Here is an 18,823-nt window from a genome sequence, read left to right as displayed (position 1 = left end):
TTCAGGTGCCAATTCAATAGAGATGAACTGGACTAGGTACTGTATTGGTACAGTGTAAAAATAGATGACAGTGAGTAATGGTGTGAACAAAAAACCATGAGGAACATCACAGAAATGGATGTTGGATGGCCTTTGCACAGCAGAGGTAGATAAAGGTTATAACAAACTGTTTACTGACCATGTACACTTACTAGAATTAAGAGGTCAGTTGAACAAGAGCTCACCTAGTAAGAGCTTTCTCAGTAGTGTGACTCATCAGCTGTTGTACAGTACCAAAGCACTGCCCAGTTATTGCTCCATCACTTTTCAATAACATTTCTGTCCTTCAAAAGTCTACATTCTACCATTAGTTAAGGCTTTTTCTTTTGCATTTCTACATTTTCCCCCAATTTTGCATCAATTCATTGTAATTAATACATGTGCCTCTAACAGAAAAGAAAATAAATAATAAAGCACCATGTTTTATTGAACAAAATATAGCATGTGCAAGGAAGGGAAGGGAGGAATTATAGAAACAAACCAGTGCTGAAGAATTTTGCATTAGCTGGTGCTTTTTTTGTTGTCGTATTTGCACAGATCGTTTTAGGCTCCTCAGTCCAGGTTGTAGCAAAACACTATTAAAACAAATACTCTTGCAAAATATTTGAGCTTCGCAGCTTAACATGTGCATCTTGAACCGCTTAAGCAGCATGGTTTTCTTCTTTTTGTTTTTCTCCAGAATTTAACAGACCGTGAATTGTATACAAAAACGCATTATGCACCAGTGATTAAATGTTCTTACAACATTAATATTTATCAAGGGGTATTTCATAGCTAGAAAGTAGGTAACTATATTTTATTTCCTAAGAGAACACTTTCTATAGTTTTCCTTCATTTCCCAGCTACACAGCAAACATCTCTAAAGTGCACTTCCCAAGTGTAGTTAGAGAATAGGAAGGAATGTAAAGTTTTTAAAAACAGCCCTTATTAACTTTTCCTTCCATTGATTCTACTGTAAACTCTAAAAAGCCTTTTTAAAAAGCAAATTCTCATACACTCAGCAGGTGAAATGTTCCCACAAAAATAAAAGTAAACAAATTCAAAACCACCCCAAACAACGAAAAACCAGCAATCATATTACAATCTTTTCTCTTGACTACTCATATCCTAGTATATATTTACTGTTTTTATTGCACATTTATGAAAACGGTTGTCTTATATATTAAAAAAAAAATAGTTTCTTTATCTGTGCTAACACATTCTTGTGCATCCTTAATAAACTAGAGTTACTTTCAACAACATGTAGGTAATAGAAAAACAATGCAATCAAACCAAGGATATAATTTGTATTGTAGATGTTAAAAGACTTCTAGCTTAATTTTGTTGTGACAAAAAGAGTTGAATTTTGGAAGGTCTTGGCTCCCATTTGTTATGGAAAGCTGCTGGTTATGTGACAGCAGGAGAACTCAAAATGTGATTCACAATGAATGTCAATCCTTCACCTCCAATATGAAGGCTTCCCAACTATTCAACTTGCTGAGCATAACTGGTTTTACTTAACATATCTAGAAAAGGCTGCTCCTGTTCAACTGACCAGTGAGAAAGGACTGGACTTCTTCAAAACGGGTATTGGAGCAACAGTTTGTTATATATTTCTTTATACTTTTTAATTGTCCGATCCCACCTTGTAAGGAGAGCACTTGGTTTTTTTTCAGCTAAAAGGAACCCCCTTCATGCTCCTTTTGGGTTTGCTCAGTCAACTGTTTTGTGCAACAGTGGCAGAGGCACACTGGAATTGTGTACCCATTCATTGTGATTACACAGACAGAAGCAAATGTATGTTGTCTGTGACGGGAGATGGGAAAGGGAAAGGAGATGAATGGTTCCCATGGATAAGAGGACAGTAAGGTTTGTTTGGGGTTCTTTTTGTGGTTGCTTTTTTTTTTTCTTTTTCTCTTTTTTGGTTAAATTTCACTTTATTGTTCTTTTTGTGGGTTTTTATTGGGGTTTTTTGTGGGTTTTTTGGGGTTTTTTGTAGTTTTTTCTTTTTTTTCTTTTTTTCCTGTTTTTTTTTTTTTTTTGCTATGTCATGAAATCATAGCAGTCATTCCTCTAATAGAAACTGACAAGACATAAAAGACAGAACTATCAGATGAACACACACAATGACTAGAAATATATCGACAGAGAAAAGACTTAATTTAGCTTTGAGAAACTGTCCCAAAAATAAAATCCTGTATTAACAAGTGCAAAAAACAAACAAAAAAAAAGAAACTCCAAACATTAAAACACAGTGTATAAAATGGTGTGAGAAAGGTAAGTCACCAAACAGCCTTTTAGTCAATAAAAAGCTGTGTTTGTGTGTCCTTGTTGTTTGGGTAATGGCCCATTCTTTTCATTTTACCCAAAAGGTCATTCAAGAAGAGATCTGAGGGTAAAGAACTCAGTCCTTGCTTTTTTTGACTGTAGTAATTTGGGCCTGTTGTGTTTCTATCATGTAAGATGAATCCTTTCTTTTATTCCTCATTGGCTGAATTATCTTCCAAAGTTGTTATGCTTCCAAAGCCCAGTCCTGTTGAGTTCTGTGCTGCTGAGACTGTAAGTACTGTATGTAAGAGAATTAATACAAGAACACACAGTTTAAGTCTGCTGTTACACAGTCTTGATGCTGATGAAACTGTGAGCGATGTCCTGTGACACATCGTTGAGCCACTTGTTTTTATAGTCCCTTTGGGTTGATGATCTGATAATAGTCCCCATCTGACATCACAGCATTCTGGTTCTGCATTGGTTGGATAGTTTTCATAGAGCCCTGTAGGGTAAACACAAAAGAAAAATAAATACCAGGCACAAGGATTGGCAGGAGTAGTAGCTTGAAGGAACAGTCGACATTTAATCTAAGCTTTTGAATCCATATCTTTGGGTAAGACTGAGGCCCTCAGAAGTCCTGCCATTCTGTATACTCAGAGATGCTGAAGGACTATGCATCATCAAACAGGAAACAGCATCAAAAGATCATTCAGCAGAAGTATGATGCTGAGCACAATTGTGTAAAGAAGCAACATTAAAAAGCAATTATTGATATTTGAATGATAAGGGTGTTTGAATTCTTCCTTTTTGGGAAGTAACAACCAATGGTGAGGTAAGAACTAATCACCCAAGAGGTTTCCACACAATTTGGACCTTGAAGTTCGTCTTTCAGTATGTGAGCACATAAAGACAGGGATTAAATAAAAAATAATGATGTACTGATGATATAGGCTATTTTGATTTTCAAACCTATGGAAATGAAATTCCATCACAGTAACAGGTTCCAAACAGAGCTGTTCAGAACCTACTTGGTTAGTCTAGCTAATCTGGCCATTTAACTAGTGTTCAAATGCAAGAATGTTGGAGAAAACCTTTTCTCCACTTAAAATGATTTTAGATTAAATTCTGCAGTAAATAATATACCCTGTGGTAGAACTAGGTTTTTCTAGAGAAGAAAAAAAAAAATCTATCTGTGCTGAAATATTAGGATAGTGATTTTGAAAGCAGCTTTATTCTTTGGAACAAGAATTATATTTTCTCAAAAATATCACAACAAAAATATTACTTTCAAAAAGCAATTTAAGTGTAACATTCTTAGGTCTAGGCACCAGATTTCTTGCACTTTGTGAATAACCTGCAAAGAAAAACAGTACACCTTAAAATATGATAAACCTGAATGCTTTGGTTCCTACTTCCATAATACTGATCTGCAACTAAACAAAATATGTGTTAGGTATGCTAAGAATGTTAAGGTGCCTAGATTGACATTTTTACATAGCTGACACAATTGTCTGTTATGTTATATCAGAGTCCAAATAAAATTGAATTTATTTTTGGATTTAACCAAATTTTTAAAGATATCGGAATGAAAGCAGCTTGTTTCATGTTCTGTATATTCAGAGTTTATTCTACGCTAAACCTGACCAATTTTTCCACTTCTGTAGTAAGAAACCTAATGCAGCATTCCAAAGGTTGAAAATTATTTATTCTTACTCTAGATCATAATTGAAAGGATCACATTTTTCTTTAAGAAATTCTATTGCATTTTGGAACTTCTGGACAATTGCTCATTGAAGGCATAATAAAACAGTCTTATTTTCTGAGACCCATCTTTCGGTGTTTGTGTGCATAAATCTGTTTTTAAACATTGCAACATACAGGCAGTGCCTCCCAAAGCAGGGAGCTGTGATTTGTTCTGTGAACTGCAGCAGCTCAAATGATTAGTAGTAATTGAAGAGACACAGAGAATGGTTAATGCTTTGATCCCACTGAGGCTTGTTTACTTTTCAGACTATATTTTCTGCCTTTCTTGTTACTGGAAAAAACAGAGTTCCTTTGAAATCAAAGCTACGTATATAAGTTGGCAATCAAAAGGTATTTAAATAGTTCATATGCACTTACTGAATTATAAATAAATTGATGACAACTTCAAATTCAGAGATGAATTAAACTTGTTCCTTAATGTAAAATTACATTTCCTCTTTATTTCAATTCAGCAATTGAATTTAGGTTTTGAATTTGCAGTTACATATTACATAAACAATTAACTATAGAACCACTATTCATGACAGTAGAAGATTTAGATAAATTCAGTAAGACACTTTGTACTGTAACACATGTTTTTCATCACACACTTTGTAGCCATAAACATAAGCTTTTGCCCCTTGGATCTAATTAGTCCATCTATTAAGTCAGAGGTTTACAAATATGTGACTTAACTAGGTAAGCTGGCTACATCTGCTTGGAAAATCAAGAAGGAAAAACTAGTTTGTTCTTTTATCAATATATTCATAGAATCTTGGAATCGCTTGTGTTGGATGAGACCTTAAAAGATCATCGAGTTTCAACATCTCTGCTTTGTGCACAGACACCCTTCACTAGATCAGGTTGCTCAAAGCCCCATCCAACTGGCCTTGAACACTTCCAGGGATGCGGAGTCCACAGCTTTGCTGGGCAACCTGTTCCAGTTCCTCACCACTCTCACAGTAAAGAATTTCTTTCTAAAATTCCTTCTCAATATCTAATCTAAACCTACTCTTTCAGTTTGAAAGCCCCTTGTCCTATCACCACTCGCTATTTTCAAAAAGTCTTTCTCCATCTTTCTTGCAGGCTCCCTTCAAGTCCTGAAAAGCTACAATTAGGGCAGCTAAAGCCTTTTCTTTTCCAGGGTGAAAAATCACAGTTCTCTTAGTCTTTTGTCATAGGAAAAGTGTTCCATTCCTTTGATCATCTTGGTGTCTGTCCTCTGGACTTGTTCCAACAGGTTGATGTCCTTCCTGTGCTTAGGACCCCAGGGCTGGGTATGGTGTTCCAGGTGAGGTCTCACCATAGCAAAGTAGAGGGTCAATGTCACCTCCTTTGCCCTGCTGGCCATGCTGCTTTTGATGCATCCCAGGACATATTTGGCTTTCTGCACTGAGAACAAACATTGCTGGCTCCTGTCCAGCCTCTCATCTACCAACACCCCCACATACTTCCAGGCAGGGATGCTCTTGATATGTTCATCCCTCAGCCACTTTTTATATCAGGGGTTGACTCAACCCAAGCACCTCGTACTTAGTCCTGTTAAACCTCATGAAATTCCCATGGGCCCACTTCTTGATCTTGCCTAGGACTCTCTGGATGCCATCCCATCCTTCAGATGTGTCAGCCACTCCACTCATTTTTGTATCAGCCGCAACTTTACTATTCAATCTCTTTATTGATGAAGATATTAAATAACACTTCACTGTAGAAGACTTGGTTGATCAGGAAGGATTGGCCCCTGTTGAAGCCATGTTGACTTTCTCAAACCACCTCCCTGTTCTCCATGTACCTTAGCACAGCTTCTAGAAGAATCTGTTCCATGATCTTCCCAGCCACAGAGGTGAGTCTGACAGGTTAGTAGTTCCCAGCATCTTCCTTAACCTATCAACTCTTACCCTTTTTAAAGATGGGCTCAATGTTCCCCTTTTTCCAGTCACCTGGGACTTGACCTGATTGTCATGATTTTTTAAATATCACGGAATGCTGCTTGGCAACATCAGCCATTTCCCTTGGGTCTTTGGGGATGTAATTCATTGGGTCTCACAGACTTATGTACATTCATGCTCCTCAGGTGGTTGTGAATCTGATCTTTACTTAGAGTAAACCTGATCTTTACTTACAGACTTTTGCTCCAGTCCCAATCCTGCTGTCTGTCCAGTTAAAAGACAAAGGAAGAGAGGTTACCATTCAAGATTGAGGTAAAAATGTTGTTGAGTACCTCAGCCTCCTCCTCATGCATTGTTCTCAATTTTCCAACATTGTTTATGGGGATATACCTTCTTTGGCCTTCCTTTCCTTGTTAATATGTGTATAGAAGCCTTTTTTTTTTATTCTTTGCATGCCGTGACAAGTTCAGTTCCAGCTCTCGTGACCTTACTTGCCCCATCCCTACATAACCTGATTTCATTTCTATGCTTTTCCAAGGTTGCCTGTCCTTGCTTCCACTGCCTGTGCATTTGCTTCTCTCCCTTTTGTTTGACCTCTGTTTTTTTTAAATATTAAATATGTGGGTATAAGAAATAAAAACTATCTGTACCCACCAAACCACCAAGGCTCTACCTTTCTTTATAGTCTTTATAGTTCAGTTTGCAAACATCATTATTTTATATTACTTGGATGTTTGTTAACTGTATTTCTGAGGCTGACCAGTCAGCTGTTATTGGCTTGAAATGTACTTTGCTTTTCACTTTTTACTTAAAATTCTCAGTTCTGTGTCTTCATTTCCCAATTTTTGCCAGCACTCAAACATATTTCACAGGCAGATATCTTAGTCCATATGGACTAAGATTGTACCTTTATTATAATCAAGGATCTAGAATTTGCCAGGAGACTTTTTGATTTCAAACCATTCTCCAGACAGATACACTATCACTCAAAAAGGCCATGTAAAAGCTCTCTCTTTTCTTTGTAACCAGATAGGGTTTTTTTCCACATGATGATAACATTTTGATGATCAGCACAGAAGTTACGTCTGTTGGGACTGTGTGTTACTAATGTTGATGCAAGTATTAAAGTTACTGGTTCCACTGAGATTGTTAATGGAGACATGAATAGATGAATCCTGTATGTCCTGCTTGGCTGAATCAGACTGAAAGAAAAAGGAGTGACAGCATGAATATCATATTCACTTTGTGGAATGTGCCTTGGGGAAAAAGCAGCAAAGCCCAAGCAAGTTCTTACACAAAAATTGAAATTACAAAGACTGTTGATGCATGCATGGTCTTCTGATTAGGTAGGTGACCATCTAACTCAAAGACTTCTGTGGCTTCTGCCTGAGCAGTTGCAGAAAACAGCCTGTAAAAGCAGTGGTTGCATTCCTATGACTCTCCTCAGCACTGTCAAGATGTGTGACACTTGTGGCTGGATTTGAATCTGCAGCAGTGGTCTGACTTGGCTTCTTGGTTTATTTGTACAGAAAGAGTTATGGATCTATAGTGTTTTGCATTATGGGAAACTGGTCTGGTTGATATATGTGTTGTCATTGCTGTATAAGTATTTGAGAAGCTGCAGAAACAAAACAGATCTTATGATATGTTATGCTTTTTCCTCTTGCTTTCTGTAAAGCACTGACCTGTGTTCATTTTTCACATAGATTTCTGATTATTTTTGAGATATAGATGAAGCTTCCTGTGCTTGAGGAAAAGACTTGAAACTAGATAAGTGGATGTAGTATATCAGAAGTTTTTAATACTCCATTTTATTGTGAAGCCCAAACTAAAGTCTGCCAAGAGTGATCCATCCAGCACTGACATCATTGTATCAGTGAATGCCAGAACTCTGCATGGCATTTCTGTTTCTGAGGAATTATTTCTGAGATTTCAGTATTAACATTTTCCAACTACGGAAGTCAAGAGAACACATTAGATATTATATGACTAGATTTCACTACTTGCTTACAACTGATCTGGAAGCCAGAACTTTTTGATCTTATCCAGATGGTTTTCTCAGTTTCTAAATTGCTGTGTCTGTGACACATCATGATGATTAGACATGTGTTTTATACCTTCCACATTATAAAAATGAAACAAAATTATATGTAGAAGAGTATTGAAGAAGAAAAAAGATGTTAAATATTCTTTATTCAAACAAATTATTCTTAAACTGGTGAATAAGGCCATTCAGCTCTTTTGAAAAAGCTAACTTCCATTACTCAATTCCAATTTTTGGAGGAGATCTGGGTTGGAGATCTCATTTGCTGTGTTTTCAGATTTCTTATTTCTATATGTTGGTTATTGTTTCAGATAGTCAACTCATAAACATTTTCTTATGTGTATGTGCCCACATCCAAGAATTCATAGTGCTTCTTCATGATATATGGATTTATTCCCTAAATTATGCATAGGACCAATTTGCTGCTGCTGGTGTAAATCCCTAAAACTGAGTGCTACTCCTCTAAAGCTGAGCTGCTGGAAGTCAGAAAAATTAGTAAATGGCTGACTCTCAAAACTATACAAATGAAGATTTTAACCTCTACTGTTTTGAGATACAGGAAAACTTGCTTCTAGAAAGCATTTGTCGTTTTCCAGTCCCTCTCCACTTTTGCTTTTACATGTAGAATCTTTGATCAAAAGGATGTACTATTGTGATATGATAGGAAAGGATTATACATATCTAAGTACTGTGTCACCACAGAAAGTTTAGGGATATCAATAAGTAAATTGTCTGGGTCATTATTATAAGATAAGAATATTTGCAGCTAATAAACCTATTATGATATGGGAAAGCCCCAAATTCAAGACTAGAAGAACACTAGACTCAAAAAGATGAGCTATTTAGTTGACAGATTTTGCTGCAGAAACCATGTCAAATTTTCCCTGTAAGCATATCCGTTGCTAGTAATGATTTAAACCATGCCTGTCAAACATAAAAGGGATTTGTCCTGCTGTCTGTGTTAGCTTAATATTTTGATATTTTGGGACCTATTAAGAGGTGCAGACAGGAGGAAAATGACACATTATTATGAGACATTTTTAGAGGAAGAATTTGGATCAAATATATGGGTTTTTTGAATTTGCCAAGAACTACATAAAGCAGATTGAATTCAGAATGATTTTCTCTTCTTGAATTGTTCTACAAAAGAGATAGGTTGTATTGCTTTCTATATATCACATTTTCTCAAGGAAATTGCATTTAAAATTGCACTGAAATCAGGATATCTGTTTTGAAAGAGACACACTACAGCTATACCTGTTGGTGAAACTCAGTCACACATCTGCCCCTTGAGAGGAAACTGCAGTTTACAGAATTTCTCCTAATACTTTTGCTGAGTTTTGGTAGTCATCCAACTCCTTCTATTGATTGATGAGAATTCTTTGTAATAATTCTCACTATGTCTTTAAAACCATTAGTGTGTTCTATGAAGCATGACAGACAGTTTTATTTCCAGTGAATTCTTTACTCTAAAGGAGGTAGAGTTTCCATGGAAGTGTTACTTTGCATGGATCTCATAAACATATGTTACTGTTATTTGCCAAAGTTGATTCATGCTGTGTTCCAAACAACTGAGATGTTAATCAGAACACATAAAATTAGGAGTCTAAATTAATATTAACTGAAAGATATTAGTGATTTAAAGCACCTGAATCACGTCTATTTACCTCTTCTCTGCCTTTACTTTCTCCTTCTGACTGAAAAGCATCAGAAGTCTGTTCAACACAGCAGAATGGACAAATTTGATTCCCCTCTTGGTGGCAGAAGACTCGTTCTGATGACACTGCTCTTTGGAAGTACTAAAGGGTGTCATGCTACTTTTGGAAGAAGTTAATGCTGCACATCTCTGCCTTGTTGCTGCTCACTACATTCCTTTCCTTTCCTTCAAAGAGCATCTCCCCGTCTTCATTAAATGTCATGACATCTATTGTACAGATAAAGAGTGCGAGTATGTGGCTGGGATTTCTGGCTGAGACTTGATGCTGGGTGATGGCCCTGTTATGCCCCAGGACACAAAGAGACTATAAGTCATGGTCACTACAAAGAAAGGAGCACAGTTATCCCTATGCCTGCACTCTAAACTGGTCCAGACTTGACATGTGGACAGCAGTTTCTCCAACCAGTCAGAACAGACTATGTCTGTATTAACACATAATTTTGGGAATGTGAGAAGATTCAACAATGAAGCAGTTGGTGCTGAGTATCTAGCTCATTTTAAACCTAAGTGCCTAATCTGAAGGGATTTTTCCTCACTCTATCTCTAGTGTAATTTTATAGACCAAATGTGCATTAATGGTTGGAGTAGGGTAGGTAGTATGGTGTGTAGCCCATCTCCTAATTTAGTTAGGGAAGAGATGACTACATTTACAACAGAAAACAATCCTGCTGGTTTGAACACTGTTTTCTTAGAAGTTACAGTTTTTAACTGTTCTGACCTGGAACTTTACACAGGACTAATTCACTGTAATTTGCTGTGTGTGTATGTACACCTGAAAACCATTGTTATCTCACTCAAATGAGATTCTGGTTCGGATGGTCAGTTCTAGGCAGCTGAGCTGTAAGAAGAAACATTGGATGAAACCATTGGAAACTTTAGTCATATGGATATGAGCTCCAAAGGTCTAAACTAAAAGTAATCACTCAGTTTTAATGAATTTGAAAACCAGCATGTTACAGCAGAGTACTTGATGGAAGGATCAGCTTTTTTCCTTCTATGTCCTGGAAGAAAGTGAGCAAGAAGGGAGCACTAAATTCTTTATATCTAATCGTGTATTTCCATAATCAGAACTACACTGTGATTGTGATTATTTTGATTAATCTCTCAAGTACTTTTGCAATGCAGTTGTTCCTCATCCTCATATGCATTTCTACAAAAGACGAGTTCTGGTGACACAAAATTAGTGTAGCATGCCTTCTCCCTTTCCTATTATACGGCTTCTTTGGAGGTGATCAAGCTAGACATTCCCAGGCTAAAATGTTTGTAACATACTATATGAGGTCTTCAGGAATATCCAAAAAATTGTATTAATCCATATTTTAAACTACAATTTTTTTTCTTTTTAACTTAATGACAAATATAACAATGACTGCTGTATTTCTTGGGGAAAAATAGCCAGTTCTATGCTCTTTTCTCATCATGTGGACCTTCCAAGAAAGGGTAAAACCCTTGTTATTATTTCATTTTACAACCTTCAGGTTTTTTTTTTCAGACCTGACCACCACAAAAATCCTGGCCTGAAAGAAAAAAAAATTAAAAATGTGTGGGTTCCCTGTTATCTACCAGTGCTGCCATGTCCTCATCTCCAGCAGATCTCTGTGCTCTGACTTACTGCTGTGGTAGGACGGGATTGAAAGGGGAGGTGGCATCTCCTACTGCCAGAGCACACCCCAGCGTGGGGCATGGAGCCACACCAACCTCTACCTGGCTGCAATTGGAAAATTACAGGTAATGTTTTAGTGTTCATCCTGAGCTCTGGGCTGTAATCAATACCAAACAAAATCAGCTATCCCTTGCATACCTTTTCTTGTTATTTGACTCCTAAATATTAAATAAAAATACCTTTTGACCTAACTATTTTGTGTTTTTCTAATGAAGAGACAGATCAATAACTAAAAATCTCAGAAGGTGTATACCAGGCAGAAACTCACAAAAAGTGCAGTAGGAGATGTCCCTCAAGATATGGGTGACCTTCTTTCAGCTCTTTTCCTTTGAAAGGATTTCAAGTTATCTATCACAAGCTGTGGTAAGGTAGAGTATTTTGTCTACTGTTGAGCTCACTGTACTTCACATGAAATAAATTTGTTTTCATTAAGCTGCAAAGAGGTATAAATCTTTATTCCCACAGCAGACTAAAGTCTAATTTCTCATTGTTTAGTGGCAGGAAGCACTCTTAAAATGAGCTGCTGCTTAATAAAGGTGACAATGGGCCAGTATTCCAGACAGAGTTTGAATTGCTGCCTCATACCTGTCCTCAACATCTTCCCTTGCACACAGCTCCCTAGGGTCAACATACTGACTCCTCTGGGTCTGTGAATACAAGCTCTGCTCTGCTGCTGCTGAGTTTGGACTTGAGAGGACAAAAAGTTCAACCAAATATTTGTTAGTGGACATGAGATTTAGGTCACCCTCATTTAAGTGTCTGCAGTAAGACCCTGGTGACTAACAGCAGCTACAGCAAATAGAGTACAGCCAGCAATGTGAGCAAGTCCTCTCATCAGGCACAGTCCCTGCTTGGGATGAATTAAATGGCTCTCAGCTCTACTGACTACACCAATGACTCTAGTGAGAGCTTAGTCACCGAGTTTGTGTAGATACCCACATTATTAATATCTGAAATAAAATGAGTTTAATCCTTCCCTAAAACTTCTATGTCAGTAATCTTTTTCAAAATCATCTATTTTGTGTGTTTTAGGAAGGAATTTGGATTATGAGTTATACTAGGAAAATGAAGAGATGGATATGTATTTCCTAGCAGATTTTGTGAAATACATGCCAAGATGATTTTGTTTGCTGTTGGTTTGGTTTCTTGACATTGTACATATACATATACATGAACGCACACACATACATATAGATCGCGTGCCTGTGGTAAATAAAATTGTCCTAAGTCTCTCACTTCTATACTACTTTAAACTGGAAAATAATACTCATTTGCTTACTGCATATACATATTGGAAGGCTATTAATTAAAAAAGAATGTGTTGAAGTGTTAAGCACCTTATTGATTCAAATTCAAAATTGTAACTAAGCTCACTTTACATTATATTTTCTTTTGCATATGGATGGATATTGCTTGATTGTGTGCAACTTTTTTAATATCCAAGAAAATAATCCAGCAAATGCCTTGGTACCAGAATCACCCTAAATCTAAACACAGGGTATATGGTGGAGTTGCCATGATCCTTATGCCTGCATCTGAGGTGGTGTGTGACATTTAAGGATTTTTATAATTGACTCTGGCTTTAAGCAGCTTACCTTAGACAACTTATTTAGTACCAAGATTTCCAGTGGAGCCCTAATTCAGAGGTGAAGACAGTTTAATTTCTGGTATTTCAACAAGGGTGTCAAATGATCTAAGTGTTGCGATTCTTTTTTATCAATTTACTGGGAATAAGTTGCCTGAATATCTTCAAGATTCTCAGATGATAGACTAGGCACCAGAAATCTGAAGTTAAGATTGGTATAAACTGAAATTTTGTGTGGATGACTCCCATCCATTCCTGAAAAAAGTATCTGTGGTACCTGAGATATACAATAGCAATGCCTTTAAAATGAAAAAAAATATTCATAGAATGTAACCAGACTCAGTAGGAAACAAACAAAATCAGTTCTTCACAGGTGAACAACTGATTCTTAAATTTCTTCACTAGTGAACGATCTTTTCTTAAACACTTTCTGAGAGCTGCTGCACAACTTTGAATACTGTGCTTCAGATTCTTGATTTATCTGGCATAAGAATGCAGACAAACAAAGGTGAATATGCTAAAATTGGGACCCACCTTTCTCTTTTTTTTCTGAATATTGCACAACATGCAACTGCTTTACTCTGTGTATTGCTTGACATGAAGTAAAATAAATCCTCCACCAAATTATTAAGTGTAAAAAGTAACCAGAACAATTTTTTTTCTAGCAATTTTGTTTTGTAAGGCTGATGACTGGCAGTCTGTATCATAATTGTGCATTACTAGAGCTGAGCTCAAATTCCAGCACCTCCAACAAATCCTTGTGATGTGGAATACCTTCAGGTTCTCAGAGTTAGAGCTAAATCCATGACATTTAAACTTATGAAAACAAGTGAAATTAGTTTTTCTATACTATACCTGTACAGATGAAACTTGATAGTCCTCCATAGATGACATCATCATTGTCTGGTAGTATAAAGGGACACCTCGTTTGAACCTCCAAACAGTATTGCTTGCAAGGAATTCTGTTGCTGCAGTGAAACTGTGTGACTTCAAAATACTGGGAACAGAGCCAGGCTTTGTAGACAGTCTGAAAAAAAGAGAAGAACCAGAAATATAGATGGATGACAATAGCACTGTCATTATTAGAAGAACATACTGTACTGCACACCTACATTAATGCTGCTTTTGGAAGAAAATTTTGAGAGAATATCACCTGGGTAAAATATGCTCTTAACTTTTGACTGTCCTCCCACTTCAGAAATGAAAACTCCAGCCAAGTCATTTAAAAGCAACAGTTATTCAGGACTAGGCTTGTACTGTTGTATTATCTTAGTTTGCAAACAGTTTTGTCTCAGATCTGACTTTTTATTAGACATGTGCATGCATGGAACACAGCTCTGTGCCTGCACCACCATATACTAAGTGTGATCCTAATCTCATTTGAAGCTGGACAAGGACAAATTTATGAAAGTGCATGCAAGAAAGAGTTGAAAACTGGGCTCAGGCCAAGTCTGTCTTTATATGGTCTAGAGCTAAGCTATCAGGTTGCAATAGATGGTGCTGCTTCCCTTCAAATAAAACCTTATCCAGCCCACAGCATTAAAACACACATTAGGGTACCTGAACACCAACAGCTGTAGACCGGGGGATAAATCTGCTGCAGTGAAAACCAATGTCTACATTTGGGTGCTAAGAGGAACACTTTAAAGATGCTCTCATCTGATGCTCCATAGCCGTGGCTGCAGGACTTGGGACTTTGCAATTGTCATTTAAACAGAAAAGTAAAATACACATGGTGATTTTAATTTCTGCTACCTTCTGTTTTCCAAACAATGATGTCTGTCATTAATATTAAACTCTTTTGGACACGGAAGAGTTTAATGTAAAATTAGGTTGGACACTAGGCTACAGAGGTGATGAAAAACCTGTGTGACTGAGAACAAAGAGATTTCCTTGTTCTCCATTTTATTTTACATTAACCAGTTTTGGAGTACATTATTTGCTGTCTAGATATTTGCTATCTAGGTTGTTACATAACAAAAAAAAAGTTCCTTTTTTGTATTTTTTAATTATCTGAAAACTCTAGTAACTACCTTTCATTGAACATTGACTGAAAACAAATATAGGCATCATTTCCATTCTTTCTAGGAATGATGTAATAAAAAAAAAACAAACCCATAGATTAAATTTTTAAGTGGAGAAAGTTAAAAAACTGACAACTGAAATGACCAGTCTAGATGAGAGTTTGGTTTGGTTTCAGTATGTTTCATGTCATTGGTTATAATTTTATGAATGTAAATAACAGCCTAAATTGTATAATTAATTTCAATGTAGTAGCCCCAGAATCAACAAACTTTTATTTTAGATTGTTTGTAACAGTGGCAGGTATGAGTAAGGTTGCTAGGTGAAAAAATGAAGCCTTTATCACTAATCTATGGCTTGTGATTATCTCTTTATAGTAGTTTTTGCCTACTACATTCTGTACAAAATGTTTTTTTATTACAAATTCCATTTTAATTGCTTACTAAGGTTTCTTATCCACAGTAAATGATTAATGAGAAGAAAGGCAAGGAAATGTGTGTGCTTTTTGTTCTTAAATAAAACTTTCAAACAGAAAGTGATTTTCCCACTGTTGATTACATCACCCATCACATTTCTGATGCTTCAGTTGCTTTACTAACATTTGCAACAATAAATCCCAACATCACAGAGTATACTGAGTTGGAAAAGACCCACAAGGATCATTGAGTTCAACTCTTGGCCTGGCTCAGGACCATCCCAAAAGTCACACCATGTGCATTGTCCACACACTTCCTGAACTCTGTCAGGCTGGTGCTGTGACCACTTCCCTGGGGAGGCTGTTCCAGTGCCCAGCCACCCTCTGGGTGAAGAATATTTTCCTACCTAAACCTCCTCTGGCTTCAGGCCATTCCCATGGCCCCTGTCACTGGTCACTACAGAGCAGAGATCAGTGCCTGCCCCTCCCCTTCCCCTCACAAGGAAGCTGTAGCCTGCAATGAGGTCTCCCCTCCAGGCTGAACACACCAAGTGACCTCAACCACCCCTCACATGGCTTCTCCTCAAGGCCCTTCACCACCTTTGTTGCCCTCCTCTGGATGCTGTCTAATAGCTTTATATCTTTCTTACATTGTGGTATCTAAAACAGCACACAGGATTCAAGGTTAGGTGAAATCAAGCAGTAGTTTTTCTATTTTAATTAGTAATCATAGTCAATAGGTTGGAAACAGGAATGCTGGGTCTGATAACAGTTATGCATTCACACAAGTTCTTTCCTGATCTTAGATGTGTTTAATTTGAACCTACATGTTCTCTTCATAAAATAGATCTAATAGAAGTAAGTTGGTTTATGACTCATATCTGAAAGTGTAAATCAGTTTTTAGGAAGTATATTGAACAGTCCACCATACATGGTAACAAGAAAATGAGTAAAACCATGTGTGTACTGAAGCAAGACAGAAAATGTTTATTCAGGGGCAGAAGTAAATAATGCAGTCATGGGCTTCTATGAAGATTTTTGTGTATCCAATCTCCATTCATACGCATCATCTTCCTGCTCTGATTCACAAGTCCTCAAAACTACTTTTGAATTCTTGTCCATATTTCTAAACAATGCATGACTGAACAATACCTGTTCCTGAGATCTGTTTCTCAGATGAATGCCTCCCACTCTGTATCCTTCCTTATTTTCTTTACCCCGCAGCTGATTTCAAACTTGTCTATAGTCTATATTGATATTTTTAATATTCTGTCTCCCTTTTGCTCTGTTTTCCCAGTAAGGCTGCACAGGGAACCTTGTCCTAGACAAGGTTCATTCATGGTTTCTGTCAGTCAGTTCACTGCCTTCACAGCTTTGGCCTATGCTAATTCCTACACTTCCAGAGAGTGCTCAGCCACTGTCTGAAAACAGGTGTATGCCAAGAACTGCACTCAGTAAGCAGTTTTGTCTTTTTCTGGAGAAAAAGGAAAATGATGTAGGTGTTTACAGTTGTGCTGTGCTGGGTTAGCTGGTAGACCAGAATGTGGTCCCTATCTGCTCGTACCACTACAGACATGATTTAAACGCCTTATTTCCTAACAAACATCCCAAATAATCTCTCCTACCCTTCCTGGACTTTCTAGGCACCAGAGGTTTTGCACTGGCATCTTACTTTCATGCATAAATATGTGTGACCCGGGAGGGAGTAAGGAAGTGGGAGTTTTGATCTCATATTTGTTTCAAATAACTCTTCCCAACAGCATTTACATGAGTCCCATGGCTGACCCAGATGATTAAGAAGATGCAGAGCAGCCCAAAATCTTTTCTCTGTTTCAGGAACAATGAGAGGTGGCCTTTTAGTTTTAGTAGAAGTCCATAATCTAGAACTGAAATTTCTTGAAATTTCTTGAAATTTTCCTAATGATAAAGAAGATAATATGGTCATCAATTGGCCAGTATTCCTTCTTTTACCAGTACAAATTCTTTTGGTTGTGAATTTTGCTTTACCTCCTACCAAGTCCAAAATATTGATTTTCAGAGTCTTAAGACATACAGTATGTAACAAGGTCTGAAACTATCAGTGAAATACACATTGGCCTCTATATTGAGTGTGGTGTTCAAACTATGCTTCAATATGAGTTTTTCCTTTTTAAAGAGCATCAATAGTTAAACTCAAAAGATTTTTAAACACAATAAATATTTCTCTTATATAATATTTTATATAAAAAACCTTTAAGCCTTAGTTAAATTCTAGTAGGATTTTCCTATGTAATTTTCAATGTGGAAAAGATGGAAGGTGTATGTGAGGAAACCATGTGTTAAATGGCCAGAGGGGGGAAAAATCCTCTAGCTTTTTCATTAAGTAAAGTCTTCTAGAGCAGAATCTTTGCTCTTTCAAAACATGCACTTTCTCAAGATTCGAGTCAATAAAACAAATGCCTTGGATTACATTTCAAGGAAAGGAAAGAGGGGCTGTGGCAGCAGTGGATGAAGCTCTCACTGTATTATATCCTCATTTGAATGAAACAAAGCTAAAAATAGCTCCTAAAAAAAGCTGAACTAAGCTGAGTTACAACATGGGAAAGATACATACATTGTAGAGAAAATGTAAGAATAAACAATTGTCAATAGTTCTTGAAGAAAAAAGAGGATATCTAGTGATTTAAAAAAATAATTCAGAATTTTTAGAAGACAAAATAATAATTTATTAACAGGTACTGTATTCATTGAAGAAAAGTTACCAAAACCAAACAAAACAAACACATGAAGAAGATTTGTGATTTTACAGACTTATAAATGCTTCTGCGTGTTATGACCTTTTATTCATGTTGCATATATATAATATATAAAAAAAATTGAATGGTCTTATGTTTTGAGCTGGCTTGGGAGATGATAGAAACCTTTGAAATATCATAGTTCCTAACAAAAATCTGGCAAACCAAACTCAACAGAAAAAACTTCCATGATTTTCTGTTGGTTTTCTTTTCACTTTTTTTTTTTTTAACAAGGAAAAGAACTAAAATAAACTGGATTATTGACGCATCATGGCAACCACATACATAGACTAAAATACTTGACTGTATCTAAATATCTAATCTCTTTACCATCAACATAACTTTAAACATTCTTCATTTGAAAAAGATACGGTCCTGGGTATTAGATGAGATATTGAGATGGCAAGATAATAGTATCACATAAGAATAAAATAATTTCTCATGTACAGAAGCACACATATAAAATCTCAGAAGGATTTAGTGGTAATTTGGCTCACCTCAATAAATTAAATTTACCTTACTTTGTACCCATAGGAAAAAAAAAAGATTGCACTTTTAAAAAAGTGCATGAGTCAATGCTGGCTTTATATATCTATATTCATATGTCTGAGTGCCTATCTAGAATGAACATCATCAAAATCTTGGTAGTGTGAAACTAGGAACAATACTATGACAAAAACTT

General features: G+C 36.6%; 1 protein-coding gene across 1 annotated transcript in view; it reads right to left on the bottom strand.

Moving 5' to 3' along the window:
* Positions 1–2,495: 2,495 nt before the first annotated feature.
* Positions 2,496–18,823, bottom strand: part of NALF1 (NALCN channel auxiliary factor 1) — a 437,255-nt gene continuing 420,927 nt past the window's right edge. The window contains exons 2-3 of the mRNA XM_058856393.1: positions 13,786–13,957; positions 2,496–2,791 (exon numbers count right to left, since the gene is read on the bottom strand). Coding sequence (XP_058712376.1) covers positions 2,496–2,791; positions 13,786–13,957 — 468 coding nt within the window. The remainder of the gene's footprint in view (positions 2,792–13,785; positions 13,958–18,823) is intronic.

The sequence above is a fragment of the Poecile atricapillus genome, chromosome 1 (assembly GCF_030490865.1).
Source record: "Poecile atricapillus isolate bPoeAtr1 chromosome 1, bPoeAtr1.hap1, whole genome shotgun sequence".
NCBI classification, from domain to species: Eukaryota; Metazoa; Chordata; class Aves; order Passeriformes; family Paridae; genus Poecile; species Poecile atricapillus.
Note: the sequence above shows the minus strand (reverse complement) of the source record. Positions and strands in the feature narration are given on the sequence as shown.